At 35.8% G+C, this 21,158-nt stretch overlaps 1 protein-coding gene across 1 annotated transcript in view; it reads left to right on the top strand.

The window, feature by feature from the left end:
* LAMA2 (laminin subunit alpha 2) overlaps window positions 1-21,158 on the top strand; it is a 335,919-nt gene that overhangs the window by 82,608 nt on the left and 232,153 nt on the right. Inside the window, exons 2-4 of the mRNA XM_058802519.1 lie at window positions 196-366; window positions 4,498-4,610; window positions 17,705-17,947. Coding sequence (XP_058658502.1) covers window positions 196-366; window positions 4,498-4,610; window positions 17,705-17,947 — 527 coding nt within the window. The remainder of the gene's footprint in view (window positions 1-195; window positions 367-4,497; window positions 4,611-17,704; window positions 17,948-21,158) is intronic.

The following is a 21,158-nucleotide window of genomic DNA, read 5'->3' as shown; positions in this document are numbered from 1 at the left end:
ATAGAATGGCTTTGTTCTGATGTTTAAATTCTGGATACACATTAAAGTTGGGTTTTTTTACTTCCATAGCTGTTGAAAATGAAGGATTTGCTTTAATGTAACAGGTGTTACATTCATTTGTGATTATTCTGCTAAATTCACCTAGGTTTTGCCTCTGTTGCTTTTGTTCATGATTTTATTTTCTTTTCTTTTCAGGACTGTTTCCTGCAGTGCTGAACCTGGCTAGTAATGCTCTCATCACAACCAATGCTACCTGTGGCGAAAAGGGGCGGGAAATGTACTGCAAACTTGTTGAACACGTCCCTGGACAGCCTGCAAGGAACCCTCAGTGCCGCATTTGTGATCAAAGGAGCCGAGTGCCACATCGTACGTGTGCCATTTTCATTTTGTTCCTTTAAAAATGACTTTTTGTCCAAAGGGTGTAAATACTCAGGAAACAAAACAGTAGTTCATCAGCCTGATTATGGTGAAATATGTATCTCTTTTTAAATCAGGTTAACCATCTCTTCCAAAGGTGTTTAAAAATCTGTACCTGAAATGGGTACTCCTCCCACGGAACTTTCTGATTCAGGTACTGAAAAGCAGAGCACCTAAATTCAGATTTAAAAAAATTAAGCATCTACAGCTGATGCTGTTTCTTTTGATAGACACTAACCATTAATAAAAAACAGGAAACTTTTACCTGCATACCTACTTGTGGAACTTGAACATTTTGGCCAATCTAAGCAATATGATTTTCAATAAGCAATATGAATTTCAATACTGTGAAATTCCAGTAAATTCAGTTTCACTGAGCCAGAAAAATAAGATAAAGTAATGGAGCACTGCTTGGTTTAATGCTTAGTTTTTAATATTAAAATTGATTTTTGCTAACACTAGTTTCTTAAAGATTACCTGGAATCAAAATTGGTTTTCAAGTAAGAATTTATCATCATCTACTTCAGATATGCCTATTTCTGGTTGTTGGGAACATTAGAACTAAGAAAATTTCCTAGTCAAGTCATAGAAGTTTAATTTCATGTAACCTTTCAGTGAAAGACGTGAACAACTTTAGCATTATTAGATTTTCATGGGTATATTGGCACTGTAGAGGTAGAGGATGTAGGGATACTTAAGGCAGCTTTTGATGGAATAGATAAAATACTGGAAGAAACACAGACACAGAAGCATTAAGACAATTATTTTTTCCAATTGTGTTTCAATAAGACTTAGCTCAGATACATTTATACCTCATGACATTTAAGCATGTGCTTAAAACCACAGGATAAAAAAAAAAAGATGACATTTAATCTGTCTGCTAGTTCTAGACAGGATGAGCTATCTGTGGCTGTAGCTTTCCAGACAGAAGCTTGTTTGGATTCTCCTTAAAAACTTCCTCCAATGGCCACACTTTTCAGTGTGGCTCACTCATTACATCACTCAAAAAAAAGTGTTTTTCTAATAGCTAATTTGCATCTCCTTGCAGATGTTGCCTATTTCCTAAGTTCTGTCAATACTAGGAATGGCTTATTATTCCCTTTTTCTTAAAGTATTTTAATTAATTGAGGTGTGATGCTATTGCTCAATCTAGTTTCTACACTAAGCTATCTTTTCTTTCATTCTCCTCATAGGTTTTGGCTTCTAGAACTATAACTACATGAATTGCAATTCTGTGAATTCTCTTTAGAGGCTTTAATATCTGTTAAAGTTCACCTGAGCTCTTACTAGTGCTACACAGTGATCCAGGTTTGCTTCAGAATAATCACAGACACCTGTTCACATGTTTTATTGTGGTATTTCCCATTGCTAATGGTGAAACACCACTGAGAGGACAGTTAGTTGTCCATTGCCAACTTCAGATGCTTTCTTTTCCTGCTCCATTACTCCTCATCTTATATTTGCAAAGCTATTTTTAATTGTCAGAGTGTAGATTACTTAATTTATCAGAAGACAGTTACAACCTATTTTTTTCCAGATTGTTTTCCAAGTTTCAATGTCTTCTTTAACTACAGAAAATGCCACCTTCTGAGGAAGGTCGTATGATTCTTTAGCAGTAGACATAGCCAATTACATTACAGCAGTGTGTTTCACTCAGAGCAGAATTTTGGTTTTGGAAGCATTCCGGCTGGCAGAGACACTGTGCAAAAGACTTTCCTATTTTACAGATGGGAATTTAGAGACATATGCACATTACCCAAGTTTTTTTCCTGTGTGAAGCGTGCTTATTTCAAAAATCAAACCTAAACCAGAGATATTGCTATGTCTTGTCTATTATGTCAGACAGTGTATACTAAAATATGTGTATACACGCAGACATATATGTGTGCATATAAAAAAGCCCCATCTGAATGCTTTATATCTGTTTCCTCTTGTTCCTACTCTCTTCTAAACTTGAGTCAGTCCAGCTTCATCATATCTGGTCTTTTGTTACAATCATATTTCATTTTAAGGTCTTCAAATATTCATTTGGCAAAGGGAAGAGCCTTGTTTAAACAGAGATGGCTTGTTAAGAGGAGAACCATGTAATATAACCAGACTTTAAATTATCCCCCTGGAATGTGTGAGTCTGGAGTGCCTCCCCTTAATTACTGTAGTAGGAAATGAACACAAATTCCCTGGTTAATCACATGTGATTCCAAATTAAAGTGCGCAGTTTGATGGGCGCACTCTCTAAGTTCTCCCTCTTGCCATCCATCAGGGAGATTGGTCCTTGAGCTGCATTTGCAATCCAGTCCTTTTTACAAATATTGTATTTTTCCCCTTATCTTTTAAATAAGCTAAACATGCCAGCAATTAATCGATTTTCAAATTAATTATGATTAAACTTTCATAATGGTGATTACAGTTAATTGTTGATTCATCTCCCAGTTCTCCTTCAGATGATTTACTTTTACATCAATTTCATCTGGAGACACTTAGATCAAAATTTCCAATTAGATAACTTCTGTCACAATCACTGAAAATCACTGAATTTGATTTAAAACTGATTTTTGCTGCCATTCATTTAAAGCCAAAATTTGAGAAAAGGATCAGAGCTGTGGGAGCTAATAGCATGTAAAGCATGGGGTCTGCTTTGCTTTTCTTTTCAATAGAAAGATAAAACTATCTATAGCTTTATCAGTTGTAGTACCAGAATTCTAACTTGCAAATATTGCTGCCCACTAATACCATTGAATAATATTTAAGTGAAATTTTTGGCATTTTCAATATTGAGCGTTTATTCCTTCACTCACTCCCACCAAGACCTTTAATTGTATCTTTAAATATGTTCAGCATTCTGGCTTCTCTTAATGAGCTAGGACTCCTGTCCTCCACAGGTCGTTGATACAGCAAAAAGCCCCAGAGATTCAATGACTATCAATCTGGCTGGTTGATTAAAGCAATAATTAAAATAATAGGTAAATTAATCAGTAATTCATATAGTAATTATTTGCAATTCTATGCCCAGCTGGTAATGAATCATGTTCCAGTTTTGTACCAAGGAAACCTGTGAGTTTAGAAAGTCATCCTTAATAAGAGGGGTAGAGGTTTCTCCTAATTCATGTTCTAGCAAGCAGAACTTGCATAGAAGAAACTTACTGTATATGAATTTCCTTTGGTTTATTTTCCTCATAATGTCCAGACTTGCTCTGGAAAATTAGGGACTTCAAAATATAGATTCTTGTACCTTTTAAAATTTTGACTTTGTTATTCTCCATTTTGTAAAGGAAAGAAACGAAAAAAAAAAAACCTGGGAACATTGAGTGTGATTTTTCTCAGTTTAATAATATTCGAGTACTAAGTTAGCAAACTTGGATAATGTAGAGGATCTTGAAATTCAGGAAACTCAATTCAGTAAATAAATTTGTATCCCTCTTAATTAGGATTCATGTGGGACACTGCAGCAGAGGAGATATAGACATGAAAAATAATGCATCCTGGACTTTGATATGGATTATAACCAAACAAACCTTTATATGCATGTATGTGAGTCAGAAAATTTTCCAGTTGAGGAATATATTCTGTGATGATTTCAGAATCATTTCCTCTGTAATGATTTGTGAATTATTTCCTGAATTATTTCCAGGTGTGCTTAGAAATATCTTGGAAATGCCAGTACCAGTATTACTTTAATCTCTGCATTTCTTGCACACCATATCTCAGGTTTCTGATTTGTTGTTTCTGTTGCAACATCCGATGACTTTTGCAGAACTTGAAACTTTGGAAGAGTGCAGGAAGTGTTTATTTGCTTTAAATGCCTGCATTTTCTGTAGCATCAGGAGAGCCTTCTGCAATTAGATGTTCTGAATGACCTTATAATCATAACCAAAATTAAACAACTAATATTAGATCAGTATTCCAGTAATAATAAGCATGACTGGTGACCCAAGAGTACAAGAAAAATTAATTTATTCTTTTTTCTTTTTGAAGTCCTGCCTTATTAGTTCTGTAATTGCCTTAAAATTTAGATTTCAGATAAAAAAAAAAAATCTTTTAATAGTTTTGAATTTTTTTTTTGTGTTTCTGCTGTTCTAACAGAACGACACCCGATAGCAAATGCAATTGATGGCAAGAACACTTGGTGGCAAAGCCCTAGTATCCAGAATGGAATTGAGTATCATTATGTGACCATTACATTGGACCTCCAACAGGTACACTTCTATTTGTTTGTTTCTGAGCTTGCTTGCTTGCATGATAGATCACCTGGATTATCTTAATTTTTGCACTGTGTTGCTTTCCTGTATGAAGACATGACCAGTTTCTCCTGCAATTTTCTGTTGTTCATGTGGATATGACTGACCCATTCATTGTAACACAATGTTCCAAATTAAAAAAAAACTACTTCATATATATTTTTAGTAAGTCGTGCAGTTTTAAGTACCTTTTATCTGTGAAGCTGAAGTACTTGTAGGGTAGGGATTTTTATACCTGGAAAAGCCTTTGAATCCTGGAAGTGTTATTAGCATTCTGGCTAATAACAGAATTATTAGCCCTCATTGCTAATGGCAGAAACAATTCTACATCTGCTTTTTTGGCCTTGTATATGCAGAAGTATTCAATATGCATTTCTCTTTCAAACAGGAAAGGTAAAACATTTACAAAAGTTTGAGATTAGAATCCTGTGCATTACAGAGGCTTGTGGGTTTTTTTAACATGTCTTTTAAGTTTTCAGAGTTATTTGCTGGCTTGCTTTTACAGCAAGGAATTGTGCCTCTTGTTGCTTATGAACTGTTAATATGCAAGTAGCTCTGGGGCATTAAAAGTAAATTCCCATCCTTGGTTTCATCAACCCAGAAATTTTAGTTGTATGGTTGTTTAGGTCAGATCTTCTAAACTAGGCTTTAACACTCCTATTTTTTCCCCTGCTATTTCATTATCTAGATTACTATCAGATATTAGCAAATTTATGAATTTTTGAATGTTTTATGTTTTCTTATATATTAAAAGCTAGCAATTAAAGGGTCAGTGAAGATACTGGAGAAAAAAGTTTGGGTAGTTCTAATGCATTTAAAAGGCTTCTCCATGTGCCAGCTGACAGCGGTCTGAGAATGCAGCACTGTGTGTGGCGTGGGTTTGGGGTTTTTTGTTACTATTTTTTAAAAATGAGACAAGGATCAAGTCTGACCCTTTTTCTTTCCCATGTCCTATTACTTACTATTCAAAGGAAACTTGGCAGTCCTTCTGCAGCTCTAAAGCTGATACCTTCTCTTAAGCCCATTCATCTGTTGTTGGCTGGAATAGAAGCAGTGTTGAGTTTTCTGTGGATGTCAGAGAGGTGGGATAAGGCCCTGTGTCACTAATGCTATCTGGCACACCCTTTATGAGCTGAGTAACCCATCTAGTTAGGAATGCCTGGGATTTTACTCACCACCATACAGGAACAGAGCAAGTATTGTTCCCCAAAATGTACTAAAAGATCTGCTGCGATTTGCATGGCTTTTGGACTGCTCAGTGAGGAATAAGTGTTGTTTGTGTCTTGAGAAGTATTATGAGTTTTTGTTTGCTAATCCAGGAATTTCATAGTCAGATCATTATAGACTATTAAAGTAACTGATGGAATATGAAATTTTTCTTTCAGCTTTGGTTTTGTGTAGGAGTCACTATGAATGGTGAAGGTCACCAGATATCTCTGGAATCTCACTTAAAAGAAATTCCATTCTTTACCTTTGGCTTTTAGGAGATTCAGTAATTGCTATGTTTGTGTTGATGAATTCTTGCTTTAAGTATAAAGATGCTCAACTTCCTTTTGTGCGACAAATAACAAATGAAAAATCCACAAGTAATGGACTGAAAATTGCAGGAATGCATTAGTTCTTATGTTATTACTGGTAATTATGATAGTGTATGGAATGCTTTTAGCAATCCCAATTTCATGAAAAAATCAGTAAAATAATTACAATTTCGTCATTTATATACTGCTTGGCCTTTTAGGGCAGTGACTTTTTTTTCCTTTTACTTTGTTGTGCAGGGAAGCCATATAAAAATAATGTATACTGTTTAGCTACAGCTAATAAACTAGAGGAAGTAACGTTTACTTAATGTTAGAACAAACCCAAATATTATCAGTCCAGTTGGGGAAAATGTTGTATTTTTCTTATTTTCTCTCAACAGCTGGATTTTGCCTTAATAGTTAAAAAGGGCTTTTATCTATAATGGAGGCTAAGTTTCTAATTCATTGAAATATGCTTGAAATTTTTACTCCATATATTATTAAAATATGAGTTGAAAACTGGAACTATCTGGTACTGAGCATCTTTGATAATTTGCTCTTAACCCTTCACTTTCCCCCACTTTTTAGCCATTGTAACAAGTCTTATCTATATCACAAGAAAATTATGGAATTCCACTCATGCCTGTAAATGTGAGATTATTTTTTACGGTGCTTTTCATCCAGCAAGTGCATAGGAGGTCAAAAATACAGATTTATTTGGGAGTTTCTCACATGAATTTAAATGGTGGTTAGAGTGACATGTTGAGCTGCCTTGGTAGATCCAAGTTTGGAAGAGGGGGTTCACAGATGGGCTGGGTGCCAAGAGCAGCTGTCTGCTGTTCTGCATCTCTTAGTCCTGCTGGTTGGGGAGGGTCTGTCTGCTCTGCCTTGAGAGTGTTGGGTGGTTCTAGTGCAACAGAGGTACTTCAGATCTCATGAGTGCAGTGTTTAGCAGAACTGAAAATAAGCCTTCTCTTCAAGGATTTCAGAGCAGGGGGCTGGCAAAACAGAAATGCTTAGGCGTCTAGGGAGAACATATTCCCTGTAGTCGTGGTATTTCTAAATCCTCAACTGATCTTAATTTCACAGTGATGTGGAAGATTAGTAGAGTATCTTTAAAGAAAATTGACAAATTCACAGGAGAACCAGTTGGCATTTTGAGGTGAAGTGGTCAGCCCATCTGTTGCTGATTTCTACACACATCAGGACATTTTTATTAACTAATTCTCAACTACTCTAAGGTAGCAAGGACATTGGCAATACCATTGATACTGCTCAGATACTTGTGCCAGGAGCATATTTATGTGAAATTAGACTTTTTTGCTATGCACTTCATATTTTTTAAATTATGCTGGAATATTTTATGTGAATTGTAGATGTATGGAACGCAGGTGCATCCAGAGTTAATATTCTGGCAGAAATTTCTGGATTTAATAACTATGTCTTAATTGCTTGGGACTGTGGAGGATCAGTTCAGTGTCCAGGTGATGCTTTCCAGGAATACATATTTGAAGAAAAAGAAAGTACACTCTACAGAGCCTTGTAAGCTGCAAGAGCAAGAATAACTGATTCAGCTATACAGCTGTTTCTCTCTAAAACACTTCTACTTCATCAGTTGCTAGTTCCCTAAGCTCTGACAGCATCCAGCTCTTTCACCTTATCTTTTCATCCTGTCCCCTACCCTTCTTCTGTAGGAAGGGAGGAAGGAGTCTAAAAAATCGTGTTTTGGCCATATGTAGAAATCACTGCAGTCACCATCCGTTCCAAAGGCAGTCTCAGAACACTTATTACAGGAATGGTGTCATACAGGAAAGAGACCCATGAAATAACTAAATCTGCATCCCTTCCTAATTAATTTTTTTTTTTTCTTAAAGAAGAAATAATCAGGCCTTTGAGTCTTGGCCATTTCAAAACTGTTGCATGATTTTTGGATTCTGGAACAATGTCCCTGTTATCTGTTTTGAAATTACTAATGGAACCCATTATTTGGGTTTTTATACAGTTGAACTCCACAATAATGTCCAGTTCAACTAATCCTTTAGGGATTGACTAAAGGTAATCGTAGTGAAAGTCGTAGTGAAATAAGAGGATGATATTTTACAACATTGATTATTTAATACAAAACTGTAGGTTTTCATTTTAACTTACAACCGTTGACTGGACAGTGGCTTTCTCAAAACGTGTTGAGAAAGAGAGCCATATTAAAATAGCTTTTATATATTAGCTGCATAGTCATATAGGAATATGCATATCACTGGACAACATTTGGTTTAATGTTATATTTTCTCTTCTCTGGAATATCAAATACATTTTCCATTGGGGAAAAAAAATTACAGCCAGCTTTCTGTTGAATACCTTCTGATATCAAATATCAGAACAGCTAAAGGAATGAAGAACAGGTTAACTATACTGTTTAGTCTTGGGATATAAGAAACAGTTTAGTAAAATGAAGTGCCATTTGGTATTTATGTGGTAAATTTCTATATATGTGCAATCATTTTGTTCAGGTGTTCAATTAATATTTTCCTTCTGTCTTTTGCCATCTAATAACTGCAGGCTTAAAATACTTTCAAAACTGCCTTTGTAAAGGTAAGGCTTGAAGCTTCTCTTCATTCCCAAATCAGAAAGTAGTTTAACAGAAATGAAGTTTAATCCAAACTTGGACTTTTCTCTAACAGAAGACAGTCAGTTTTGTTCATCATCAAGAATATTTGTCTAAAGAGAAAAAAAAGTGGAAAAACTGAAAGTCTGTTGAGACTATCACACTGCAATTCCCTGATTGCCGCTCTTCCCCTCCCTGCTGAGGGGGAGATGTTTCTGTACTTCTTGTTCTAGCACTAGCATTTGTGTTGCCATGCAGGAAACCAGATGTACCTTGGTACTGAAAACTATGTCCTGTTTTGTTTTTTTGGGGTGTGGTTTCTGCCAGATCAATTTTCTGATTTGGCTTCCTTGTGTGAGGTTTTATTGCCAGCTTGTGGGAAGGGGCAGCCAACACTCTGTGTTGGCTTCAACATTGTAAAACCTCAATCAAGGAGTACGGTGCTCATCTGTGAGCTACAGTCCAAGCCTGCAACATAGAGCTGTCATCCTCAATATTTGTTTTTACTACTTCTTGCTCATGAATCATTCCATTTTGACGCTATGTAGACATCTGAGACTTCAGAAAACAAATTCTCTCATAACCAAGCCAGTTTCCTGGCTCAGTTACACCTAAGCAGTAAATGACAGCCCAAAAGAGATGCAACTAAAACCATAAAAATGACTGTTGAATCAGTTAAAAAAAGAAAAAGGAATTAGATGTTGTGTTTTAATAAAGTCCGCAGCCAACCTTAGAGAGGTATGTTAGTTGCAATGCTCATTATTTTCTCATTTCTTTTTTCATTAGCTTCTTAGGCTTGAATCTTAACATTTAAGAGATTCTCTTAAGTTCTTTCGTTTTACAGTTTGCTGGTAATGAACTAAATAGATATCTATAGGGTGGAAAAAGGAGTAATTTACCTTTCTGATAGTCTTTTAAATTATTATTGTTACTTTTTAATTATTTTGCATTATTAATTAGTATGTAATTTTTAAATCTTTTAAAAGTAAGACTATTGGACTTGAAGTCAGCTTATAATGAAAGCGTTTGAAAAACTCAAAAAGAAAAACAAGAAAAAAATTGTATATAAATATACCAGTAAGGATTTATAGCAAACATACCTAGAAAAAATTGTTATCATGAAAACAAACAAAACATTAGCAAATATTTTGACATTACAGTAAACATTTTTAAGAACTACCTGTTTTATATGCTATTAGCAAATCTACTTTAGATTATGTATCTTTCCACCTTGATTTCCATTTGCAGGAAGGAGAGAATATGTGCACACTAATAAGTAACAGATTTTACCCAGGATTCCCTTCTTGTCTCAGAATAAAGTTTTCCCCACTGATGTCACTCAAACAAAAGCCTAAGGAAAATAAAATTATCTTTTTTCCCAGTTAAGGACTGAGACTGCACCTTTATGCCTACCATAATTCCTGAAGAGGCTGCTGCATGAAGCTTTCTAGGTGTTCTAACAAACAAATGTTAGTGAAGATGCTCAAGCTGACTTTCCCACAGCATTGAAAAAGAGAAAGTTTTTTGTGAGTCGTTCAATAGTACATGGAGGAAGTTGTCTAAAATGCATTATGGAATCACTGTATTGAAAGATGAATTGTAATACCCACCAAACAAAGTGCTGTAAGCTGGGTTGAAGAGGTATTATAATTTGTTATATGAATATCTACAGGATTATTTTGCCCCTTTTTTCATGCTCACCCCTAAATCAGACCATAAATATATTGCTTTTTGCTTAGGCAGAAAGATTTGTAAGTGACCAAGTCCTCTCAGATTCAGTTCATAATACACAGTACCAAAAATTTTGAAGTATTGAGAATTTATACATTTTCTTTTTGAGTTTATATGCCTTATATTTTCCCTGGATGTCTGTAACATATACATTCCACTTTGCTAATTTTGGCTTTAAGGAAGAGAGCTATTCTCCTTTGAATCTAGTGACACATACGTTCTGACATGAATATGAGGTTGTCTTCTGATTTTGTGCTGTCAGCTGTCTTGGTTCTGAAGAAAATTGTGGAGTCTGGGAGAAGGGCGATGAGATAAGTAAGGGGTTCAACAGATTCTCAGTCTTGAGCAGATTTTGTTATTGGTATTGAAGGAATATTTTATCTTTAAATAGTTTATGATGAATAAGAAGCTTACTTGAAAAAATAAGTTTTGCAGCTGATGATGGTTGTGAAATAGTGCTTCTGTTGTGATAGGCACATTAAAATGTACAGATTTGGTATGAGTAAGTGAGAGCTCATGAGAGGACACTGCATGGAAACATCAGTGAAGGAAATAAGAATGCTTCACTCTGAGTAATCTCAATGCTAATAGATCCAGGTTGAGCATCAGTTCTTGGATCTGGAAAATTTTTTTAAAGGATTTTTTTTTTGTGTTTTAAGTACCAAAATAGAGAAGCAACCATTTCTGTCCTCCCCTCTTGTCCAGGTTTTAAGAAGAGTTTGGATATTGGCATTTTCATCAATTTTCCTTTTCTCAAAATAGTCTTTCTCCATGGAAAAAAGTTATAAACTTTAGAAAATAAAGAGAAATTGCTTTCTGTTATTATTTGAAAGTATTGTGAAAAGAAATTATTAACTTCAGCCCTCTGTTCTGGTATACACGAGGCCAATGATGAGCAGCAGAAATAGTCCAGAGAAAGCAGCTATTCTTTTTGAGGCCTTCACAAACAGCTGGACAGTTGGTAATGGAGAAAACCAACTGAGAAAATTACAAAGAAAAAAGTTGACATTGAGAGAAAATTCATAGGTTCTGACTCCTTCCCTTTGGCTTAATGTGTCTCAGATATTCAACAGCTGGACAACTTGAGTACTTTACAGTTTGACAAGGTATAAAGTGCATTCTTTCAATAAACTTTGTGGTTTTTTTGATTTTTGAATTTTTTTTAATGGCATCTTGTACCATGAACAAAAGTTGAGAAGTCTTAGTACAATGTGTTTTTTGTCACAGAGAAGAAAGTGTTCTTAAAAGAACTTGTGCCTCTCCAGCAGTTACCTACATGGAAGGGAGAAAGCTAAGCTTATTCTAAGCTCAGGTATTTTTACAGGTTTTTTTTAATTTTTTTAAATTAATGTTCTGCTGTCCTTAACTGAATGGGACTGAGCATTGTACAAAAGTGAATTTTTGCCTAACTAGAAAAGATTAATTTGCAACTAGTTTGGAGGCACCCACCTTAGAGCTTTTCAAGATTGGCGATGATAAAATCTTTCTCAATTTTTCACATGAAGTGCTGTGGATATCTTAATTTTCATGACATTTGTAGCTGCAAATTTTTGTAGTTACAATTTTTCTGGACCGATGATGCCCTGCTAAAATTGCTTTCAACACTGGAAAAAAAAAATCAAATCTATATTGGAATCAGTTGTGTCCTTCTTTCAGCCCAAATTCCCCATCTGGTAGCAGAATTTCAGTTGGAAGCAGCTGAGAGGTACAGGAACAACATTAAAGGCGAACTGTGGCGTGGTGGGAGATGTTCAACACTCTAAGCTGATGGTAGTGGAATCCTGCTAAGTATGTGTTTTTTTCCACCCATGCCAACATTTTCAATTGTAGAAGTTCTAACTGTGAGCAGAATATTTGAAATCATGGCCACTGTCTCTAAGGACAGTAATAGAAAAAATATGTGCTAATTGGCCATTTGAGGAATCTGGAAAGCCATTCGATCTCTAAAGAAGGCTTTTTCTCCATCTGAGTTGGATGTAAGACTAAAATAAGAAGATTAGTTGTTCTTAAATAGCCAATTGTATAAAAATTCTTGCATCAAAGCTGTCTACTCTCTTTCATACATAGTAAACCCAAAAAATAATCCATAACAGTATCCATGAATTGAAATATTACTGACCTCAGAAATTGGCCTCTGAGAATGCAAGGAACTGTTTCTCAAAACTCACACAATCTGTGCTTCAATTCATGAGTAGTTGAATTCGGTCTGTTTCATGTCTTAAACCTTTAGGAGAGGCCAATCCAAAATGAGAAACAGTGAAAATGTGGTATTTAAGATGTGCTGCATATATAACAATTGTTTTTATATGTGAGTATCAAGATAGAAGTTAATGATTGAGGAACTTCTGCATGGAGCATCTGTTTATGTCTTTGATTTCTGATTCTTGGTCACCTGTGGTATTAGAATGGCCTGTGTCTGTTTTCACATTCAGACTGTAGCAAGGCACAGCTCATATTCCTGAGAGAGTGAAACACACACATGGCTGCACAGAGCAACATAAATAGACCACGATGCCCTGTCAGCAGCCACATGAACACAAACACAGTGTGGCCTGCTTCACCCTCTTCTTCCTCTCCAGCTGATCAGGATTAATGTCTGCTAGGGGCATATACAGCTTGAACTTAGCTCTTATTCACACATACCCACTGAAGAGAGAGAGCACACCTAAAGAAGTTATTTAGAAACAGGATTTAGTGAGAAAATAGGATAGACTTCAGTGATTGAGGTCAGGATTAACAACTAGCTGATCACTCAGCTAGTTGTAGTCAACTTGTTCCTTTTATCTTCTTTTCCCTCTATCTTATACTTGTTCCTTCTTGATCCATCTTGATCTACTTCTATTCCTTCCCCTAAATCGTTCCATTGTAAGTCTCACCCATTTATACAATCCCCTTAACAGATCCCATAATTAATTCTGCATAGACTTTCCTCTGCTTCTCTTAATGAGGGGCACCCCCCTGTAGCTAATAACCCCTTTAACCTCAGGGAGTTCTGAGGCAGCCTCAACTCCTCTGGATGGTTTTCACAGTGAGACAAGGGGTGCCTGCAGTGCTTTTTCTACCCCTATCAGCACTTTTAAATAACTGCTTAAATAATTCTGTGTCATGGTAAAGGTCCTATGGTGTGACAGTATTTATACCAGCCTGTAAGGAAACTAGTCCTTGCCTAAGTCCTGAGACTGAACTGCAACAATAATCAGCAACATAATATAACAATAATAATAAACAAGTAGATGCAGAGCTTACACCAGATTGTTGATGGGACCCTCCATTAGGGAAAATAAAATTTTCTGTTGAGAAAATGAAATGGAAATACTTCTGTAGAACTGTGTGGTACCATCTTTTTTCTCTGCTGATATTCTGATTTACATGAATGTTTTCTAACTGAAGGATTTATTTTTTAAATAGAAGCACAAGTGGGAGTTGGACACAATGAGATTTCCTGCTTCAGTAGTTAACCCTATGTAGATTAATGATTCACTTCAGCTCTAGCTGAATAATATTAGTGTAGCAAATTATCCTTTATAGTAGGATGCACTTTTCTGTGTCTTATGAGGCATTCACAAGAAGGTACAGTGCTATAACTTATGCAAGTGTTCCTACAATATGTGCTTCATAGTTCTCACTGCTGAGACAATTACCAGTGAAAATGAGACCCAAGACTCATTTTGTTTCTCATCTTGAGGATTATGTTGCCTATAATTTGGGAAAGGTTTAAAGGAGTATTTAGACTATTTCCCTCCCACTCCCATAATTATACTGCTATGGTCACATGAGCAGGAACAAGTAGAAAAAAGCACCAGCTGTGTTTTGGCAGCTGTGTTAATGATCTTTTACATGCTACCAGGAAGCTTGGTATTGCTCCATTTTCCAGTTTGTATAAGCAAGCTTGGGTCTCTAGGTTGCATTCTGTTGGACTTGTACAAATCCAGGTGTGCTCTAAGATGGTGCAGTTGCTCTGTCAATTGACATGTGTTGGTTTGTTGATGCTTTCTGAAAAAGTGAACCAAACTGCTCCATCAATTACCCTGGAGGAGTAAAAGCTTGGTGTTACAATGTACTAGGAAGGCTGGCTTTAGAACACTGAACCATTTCACTTTTTTTTTGATTGTGGAAACAAATGCAACAAAACTCAATGATCCATTAGACTTTATTAGTTTTCTCATGCCAGTAAGTACTTACTGGTTTTGTATTTGCTAAAAAACTCCACAATAAAAAAGTTATTCTTTTATCTGGAGAAAGACAGTTTTCCAGCTGATTGGAAAGTCAGCATTGCTTCCATTACATTGATTTGCTTTGAGAATAATCATACAGCTGCTATTAATTTGAGTCTGTTTTTTGTCACTGCCAGCTTGCTGAGAAAGCACAGTAAAACATGGCATGCACCATGATGGCTTTTTGCCTCACAGCACTGTGGTGAGCTGGTAGTGCCTGGTGTGGCTGATTGAGCTGGGGCAACCAGCTTCTCATGTCATGCTAAAGCTCTAGCTGTCCCCCAAAGGAAAGGTATTTTTAAGAAGCATGGATTAACATCCTGTACTTTCTTCAGCCTAGCCTTAGAAAGATCAGGAATAATATCAACAAGGAAAAATATCAATGTTTATGATGCATGATGCTTCTGGTGCATCTTCCTTTGTCTGCAGTGAGCATTAACAGCCTACCAATTTTTTAAAATATTGGTAGTTCCAACTCTGTTTCTCTGTCCTGGAAGTTAGTGGGTTTGCTGTGACAAAAGGTACTCTTAGAGGCTGGGACAGTAGTAGTCTGAATCAAGTTGAAAACTGTAGCTGAATAGTAGTTAAAATCACCAGCTCTCTATGTGTATTCTTTTATTTACATTAAGAAGTTTTTTCTTGTCAGATTTAGATTAAGAGAAATTACATCCATTCCACTGTGATGTGCAACATGCTGTTTACTCTCCACTGTGGTTTTTTGTGGGTTTTTTGCAGTTTCATTTACAGAGCATGCTAAAAATAATGAAAGCCAAAGGTGTATATTAAACTGCAGTCAAGCAATGCTCTATCTGAAGGCAAGAAACAAGACTTCAAACACATTCTCAGGAAAATATGCAGGAAATGTTATTGGAAGAGGGCTTCAATTTGAAAAAACACTGTAGAAAATTTCCCTCTCCCACACAGCCTAGTATTTCAAAGCAGGCAAACAGAAAAGAAGACTTCCTGTTGCTCACACCTCTTTGCCCCACAGAGCCAGTGCATCCAGGATGTTTGCAGAGCTAAATGTTTTTCTGGCTGTATTTAATAATGAATCTATCATGAAATTTTGAAATTTTTAGGACTTCCAAAAAGGAAACTATATATACACACACCTGTGGCTTTGAATTTATTGTGAGATATGTCCTAAACCACAGATCTTCCATGGTACAAACCCTAGCAATGTGTTTAACCTCAGTTGTTACCCATTCAACCTATAAGGAACAGACTTATTCTGAGAACTTTAAGTAAATTTCTTATGTAAAACTAAAAAAAAAAAGTATTTAAAAGTACTCTGGAATGAAACCTCTATTCTATATTTCTTACATTTCTAAGAGCTTAACTGGGAGGTGAGCAGTTTGGAGAGATTTATTAATGTTTTGCTTGTCTCTTTTTATTGTAAAGAGTATTAGTGACGCTGATCCAGGATAGTTAAAACTATAGTTGTTTGTGGCCACAAGTGAATATAATACATATATATATGTAAATGAGTTTGGGAGAGGAAAGGGGATTTATGAAAGGGGACAAGTGACTGTATGATTCCTGTTCGAACAATGGAATGAAACACAGTTTTTTTCATTCTCTGGAGTATTTAATGTTATTGAAGAAAAATATTGAGATAATCCTCCAAGTAGGTACAGTTACAGACATGTTCTTCAGATTGAAATAAATACAGCCTCACTCACTTCTTATTCCTCTGAAAAACTTTGGCTGCTAGTGATTTATTTTTCTGACTGAAGTAACTGTGAGTCTTACCACACTTTCAGCATCTGCACAGAAGGCAGGAATGATAGTTGGAGATAAAAATTTTCTTTGTCTTCATCATAAAGTGTTCGGGAATATTTTCTGTACTCCTTGCCACTTAACACATTTCCTATTTTACAGTAATACTGGTAGGTAATAAACATGAATTCAAATCTCCCTACTGTTTCTTTCATTGTTTACTGATCATCTAAGCATTCACAAGAGATTTTGTGTGGATTAAGTCTAAATCTTGCAGCTTCTTTACAATGACTATCCAATACAAAAAGCTTTAAGTATTAAATCATGCATAAATGCCATGATAGCTTCTGGCATCATCATGTTTAGACTTATAGCACTGCATCTTAAAAATATTAACTTGATATTTCTTCTGCTTTTCTAATACAAATAGCTGCTTCTTTTCCTTGGCTTCAGTTCTATCTCTGTAGCATATGGCTTTTAGTAGGTTAAAAACCAAACCAAACCAGACCTGTGTCACTAATGTTTGTCATTCTGCAATTGCAAATGTATTTGTGGTTTGCATTCCAGCAAGCGTGTACACAGAAGTAAACCTTGATAAATCAATTGAATAGGCAGGTAAAATGGACTGTAATGAGCATTGATTATCTGCTTGTATTCTGTTTCTGTAGTGAGATTTGATGTGTCTCTGTCCTGTAAAGCTTATTCATGGTCACAGTGCTGAGTTGGGTGAATGTTTTGTAGAATGATTGAAACAAGATTATTTTATAGAATGGTTTCAGCATGATGTGATTATCTTTCAATAGCTTAAAACTCTGTTTTTCTTTGACAGAGATAGAGTTGTAATAGTTTGGCAACTCTTAAACATTGTGGAAAGTGTATGTCTATAAACACACATAAATGGATAAAGAAACAATGCCACTCTTACAAATTGAAAATACTTGAAAACAAACTTTGCAAACATATGGCTGAAATGGCAGTTTAGCAATTACCTACTAAGCTATGTGAAACTTAGAGTGCTTTGTAATTCTATTTTCAAAGTCTCTATTGGCCTAATGAAACTAATTTTTTTGTTTTCAGAAATGTCAGTGGAGAATTTGTTTCTGTAGTTTTAAGAGTTTCTGTGTAATTCAAGGCCATATTGCATTTCTAGGGGAAAGAAAACCAGTCAATTAGCATGTTTACTGTACTTATTTTGGCAGCTATGAAGAAATTAGAATGAATTTTTCATTGTGCATTTAGTTGTATTTTAACAATTCTTGTATTTTTCAGGTTTTCCAGATCGCGTATGTTATTGTGAAAGCAGCCAACTCCCCTCGTCCTGGGAACTGGATACTGGAGCGCTCGCTGGATGGCGTGGACTATCAGCCCTGGCAGTACTACGCCATCACAGACAGCGAGTGCCTGACGCGCTACAACATCCATCCCCGGCCTGGAACCCCGTCCTACGTAAAGGATGATGAAGTCATATGCACTTCTTATTATTCCAAAATCCACCCTCTGGAAAATGGAGAGGTAAGATCAGATGGTGTTCCGTATGCAACGCGGCAGAAAAAAAACCCTTTGGTTGATTGGCTAATCTGCCTTCAGCAGAGTGTTTTGGTACAACCGAAAAATGTGATGAGAATCTATTTGCAAGTTTTAAAAGCTCATCTTACGTGGTCCTATATAAATGCACGCAAGGTTCCCTCTAACAAGAACATTCTACCGAGTAAACCAAGAAGTAAAAGAGTTTATCAGCTAGGCATTTAGTAGTTTCAGACAACTTTACGTGCTTGAAATATGTTCCCTTGTCACTTGTGAACAAAGGGGAGAATACTTGGAAAAATCACCAACTCAGTGAAATCATAAAACACTTTTCTTTTAGATGCATTTTCAGTCCCTGTGTACAAGCCAGGATGTCAAATGATAATGATTTTAACCAGAATTTAATTTAATGCTTTAAGAGCTGACCCTCTGCCCCTGTTTATGCCTATTTCTTCTTCTTTCAGAGATCTCTACTCTTTTACACTAAGTCCAGGCACATGAATCATGGAACAGTCATTTGGTCTAATTGAGGGTGTGGAAAAGATGTGGTGGACTTGAGAATGAGAATCTGTAGTTGAAAGAGCAAGGCAAATGTAACACCTGTAGCTGAAAATGCAGCCTTTTCAGGCACTTAAAATAATGAGAGAGAAAGCTGAATGTTACACATTCCAACTGCATTTTTTTTCACAATTTTTTTCCAAAATTTGGTCTGCAAATGAAATTTTAGCCTCAATATTTATCCCTCTGTTATTTTTTCTGTTCCACTTTTTAATTATTTATTTTAGTATAAATAAGTACGAAATTACTTTCTTCTGTTCCCCTAAACGCAAAGCAATGGTCACATGCAAAATTGTTAATATAGTTGTTTTTGAGTCCTGGATGTAGGTATATATTGTTTGTTTCTGTTCTCAGAAAATTTCCAATGCCAGTTGCAAAAATTTGATGTGTTCTATCCTTTCCCTTGATGTGTTCTATCCTACATCTGGTATGTGGTTTCTTTAAAGACAAAGATGACTTTGAAAGGAGGAATGTATCTCTTCTATTCCACTTGGCAAAGGGGAGTTTTTAGATGCTGGCATACTCATGAAAGGCATGGGATAAACCCTAAGTTAAGCTTCCCTCCTCTAGGTAGTTATTAATCTGAAATGTGGCTGTGATAGAGCGAGAACAGCTTGAAATACTTGGAAAGCCTAAGTATTAACCTTTATAATGATTTGAAGAGTGAAGTATCATTCCATGGAAGAGTGAACTGATTATCTTACAATTTTAACAATACTCTTTTCATAAGTAAAGCACTAGTTTCAGCTGTCTGAGTAGCTAAAGAGTACATTATGAAGCAGCATTTACAGATAATTAACCCAGGTTAATTCATTTTCATGTTTTGTCAAACACATAACATGAAAAATAACATTTTTACCAATATCATATTTACTTGCAATTGTGTTGCTGGTGGTATTTGGCTCCTGGTCTTTCAGTGGAACTACATCTGCATATAACTTATGTTCATTCCAGGAGAGTAATTTTGTTCTGTGAATCAGATAGTGCAGTCATCTTGTAAGAATGATAGGGTTATGAAATGTAAATAAAGTCCCTTTGCTTCAAACCCCATGAGTCGCTTAGACACACCCTTCTGGTGTACACCCAGAAAACCTGATGAAGTGCACAAGGAACATGCTTGGCAAGCCAGTGGCAATGTCAAGTGTACATCCAATACAATACTGTCTGAAGTTAAAAGTTATCTAATTTGTCGTCTTAGAAAAATCAGAAAGTATTCTCCTTATGTATGCTTTCAATGAACATTTTAGTCAATTACTTTATTCATTAGGATATTTCCAAAATGTTCATTCCAAGCCAAATATTTTTTGTTTTTTAATACTATTCCTATTTGTACCAGTAATATTGTCTTGGCCAGTCACAGAATTAGAACCAGTAACAGCTAGAACAACAGAGCCAACAAAACAACAACAAATAAACAAAAACCTTTTTTTGAATTATCTTCAGATCTGTGTAACTAGCACAAGTTTAAATCAAATGGGAACAAGCAATCTATAGACCAGGGATTATTTGCAAAAAGTAATTTTATTGAATGAGTTAATGGAAAATTGCATAATGACGACTTACAAATGAAAAAACATCAGAAAATCTCAAAGAAATTTCTCTAAAAGTGAAGACTTGAATGCAGAAAGATTCCTAGCATTCTGGTTTCCATAACAGCTAGAAGAACAGTGTGTCTCTATACCATACTGGCAAAGGTAGACTTTTAGCAAAGCTGTTTCACAGCATCATGGAATCTGTAAGAATGGAGAGGACCACAGTGGGTCATATGGTCTAAACTCTGTGTAAGCAGAGTCATCCTAGAGGACGTGGCGCAGGATTGTGTCCAGAGAGTTTTTGAATATCTCCAGTAAGGTAGATTCTGCAACCTCTCTGGGCAATTTGTTCCAGTGCACAGTCACTGCAAAATAAAGAAATTCTTCCTTGTGTTTGGGTAGAATCTCCTGTGCATCAGTTTCTGCTTGTTGGCTCTAGTCCTGATGCTCAGCACCACTGAGAAGAGCCTGGTTCATCCTCCGGCCAGCCCTCTTTCAGATAGTTTCATACATCAATGAGGACCTCTCTGTGTCATCTCTTCTTGAGGCTGAACAGGCCCAGCTCCTTCAGCTTATCCGTATAAGAGAAATGCTTCAGTTCCCAAATAAATATAAGAGTTAAAGCTTTCCAAAACAGTATTTCAAAACAAAAATTAATGTTCCTCTGTCTCCCTATGCCAGAAAAATAAGAGGAAGAGTAGTTCACTTAATGAGTTATTAATTATCTTTTACTGAACTGATGTTTCTTGCTTTAATAGTATTTTAAAATATTTTTTTTACACTGAGTAAGAAAGACCTGTTTATGTAAGGAATAATAGTGGGTGATGCAAGCCTGGTATTTTCAACTAAATAAGAATGCTTATTTTGTTTTCATCTTTACTTAAATACTGTATAAGAATGTAATTTCTTTGTTTCTTTATTTCCTCCGACAGTCATTAGTTTGAGAACTAAAAGTTAGTGGGTTGCCATAGTGATTTTTACTTCATTTCGCTTACACAAGAGCCTCTGATGTTTACATCCAGTTTGCACCATTTTATTGAAATATTTTTTCTTCTGCTAGACTGAAATTTGTTTCACGGCCTCTTTACCTTGGTGACTAGGTGAATGTA

The sequence above is a fragment of the Ammospiza caudacuta genome, chromosome 3, assembly GCF_027887145.1.
Source record: "Ammospiza caudacuta isolate bAmmCau1 chromosome 3, bAmmCau1.pri, whole genome shotgun sequence".
NCBI lineage: Eukaryota > Metazoa > Chordata > Aves > Passeriformes > Passerellidae > Ammospiza > Ammospiza caudacuta.
This window is presented reverse-complemented; position numbering and strand designations above follow the sequence as displayed.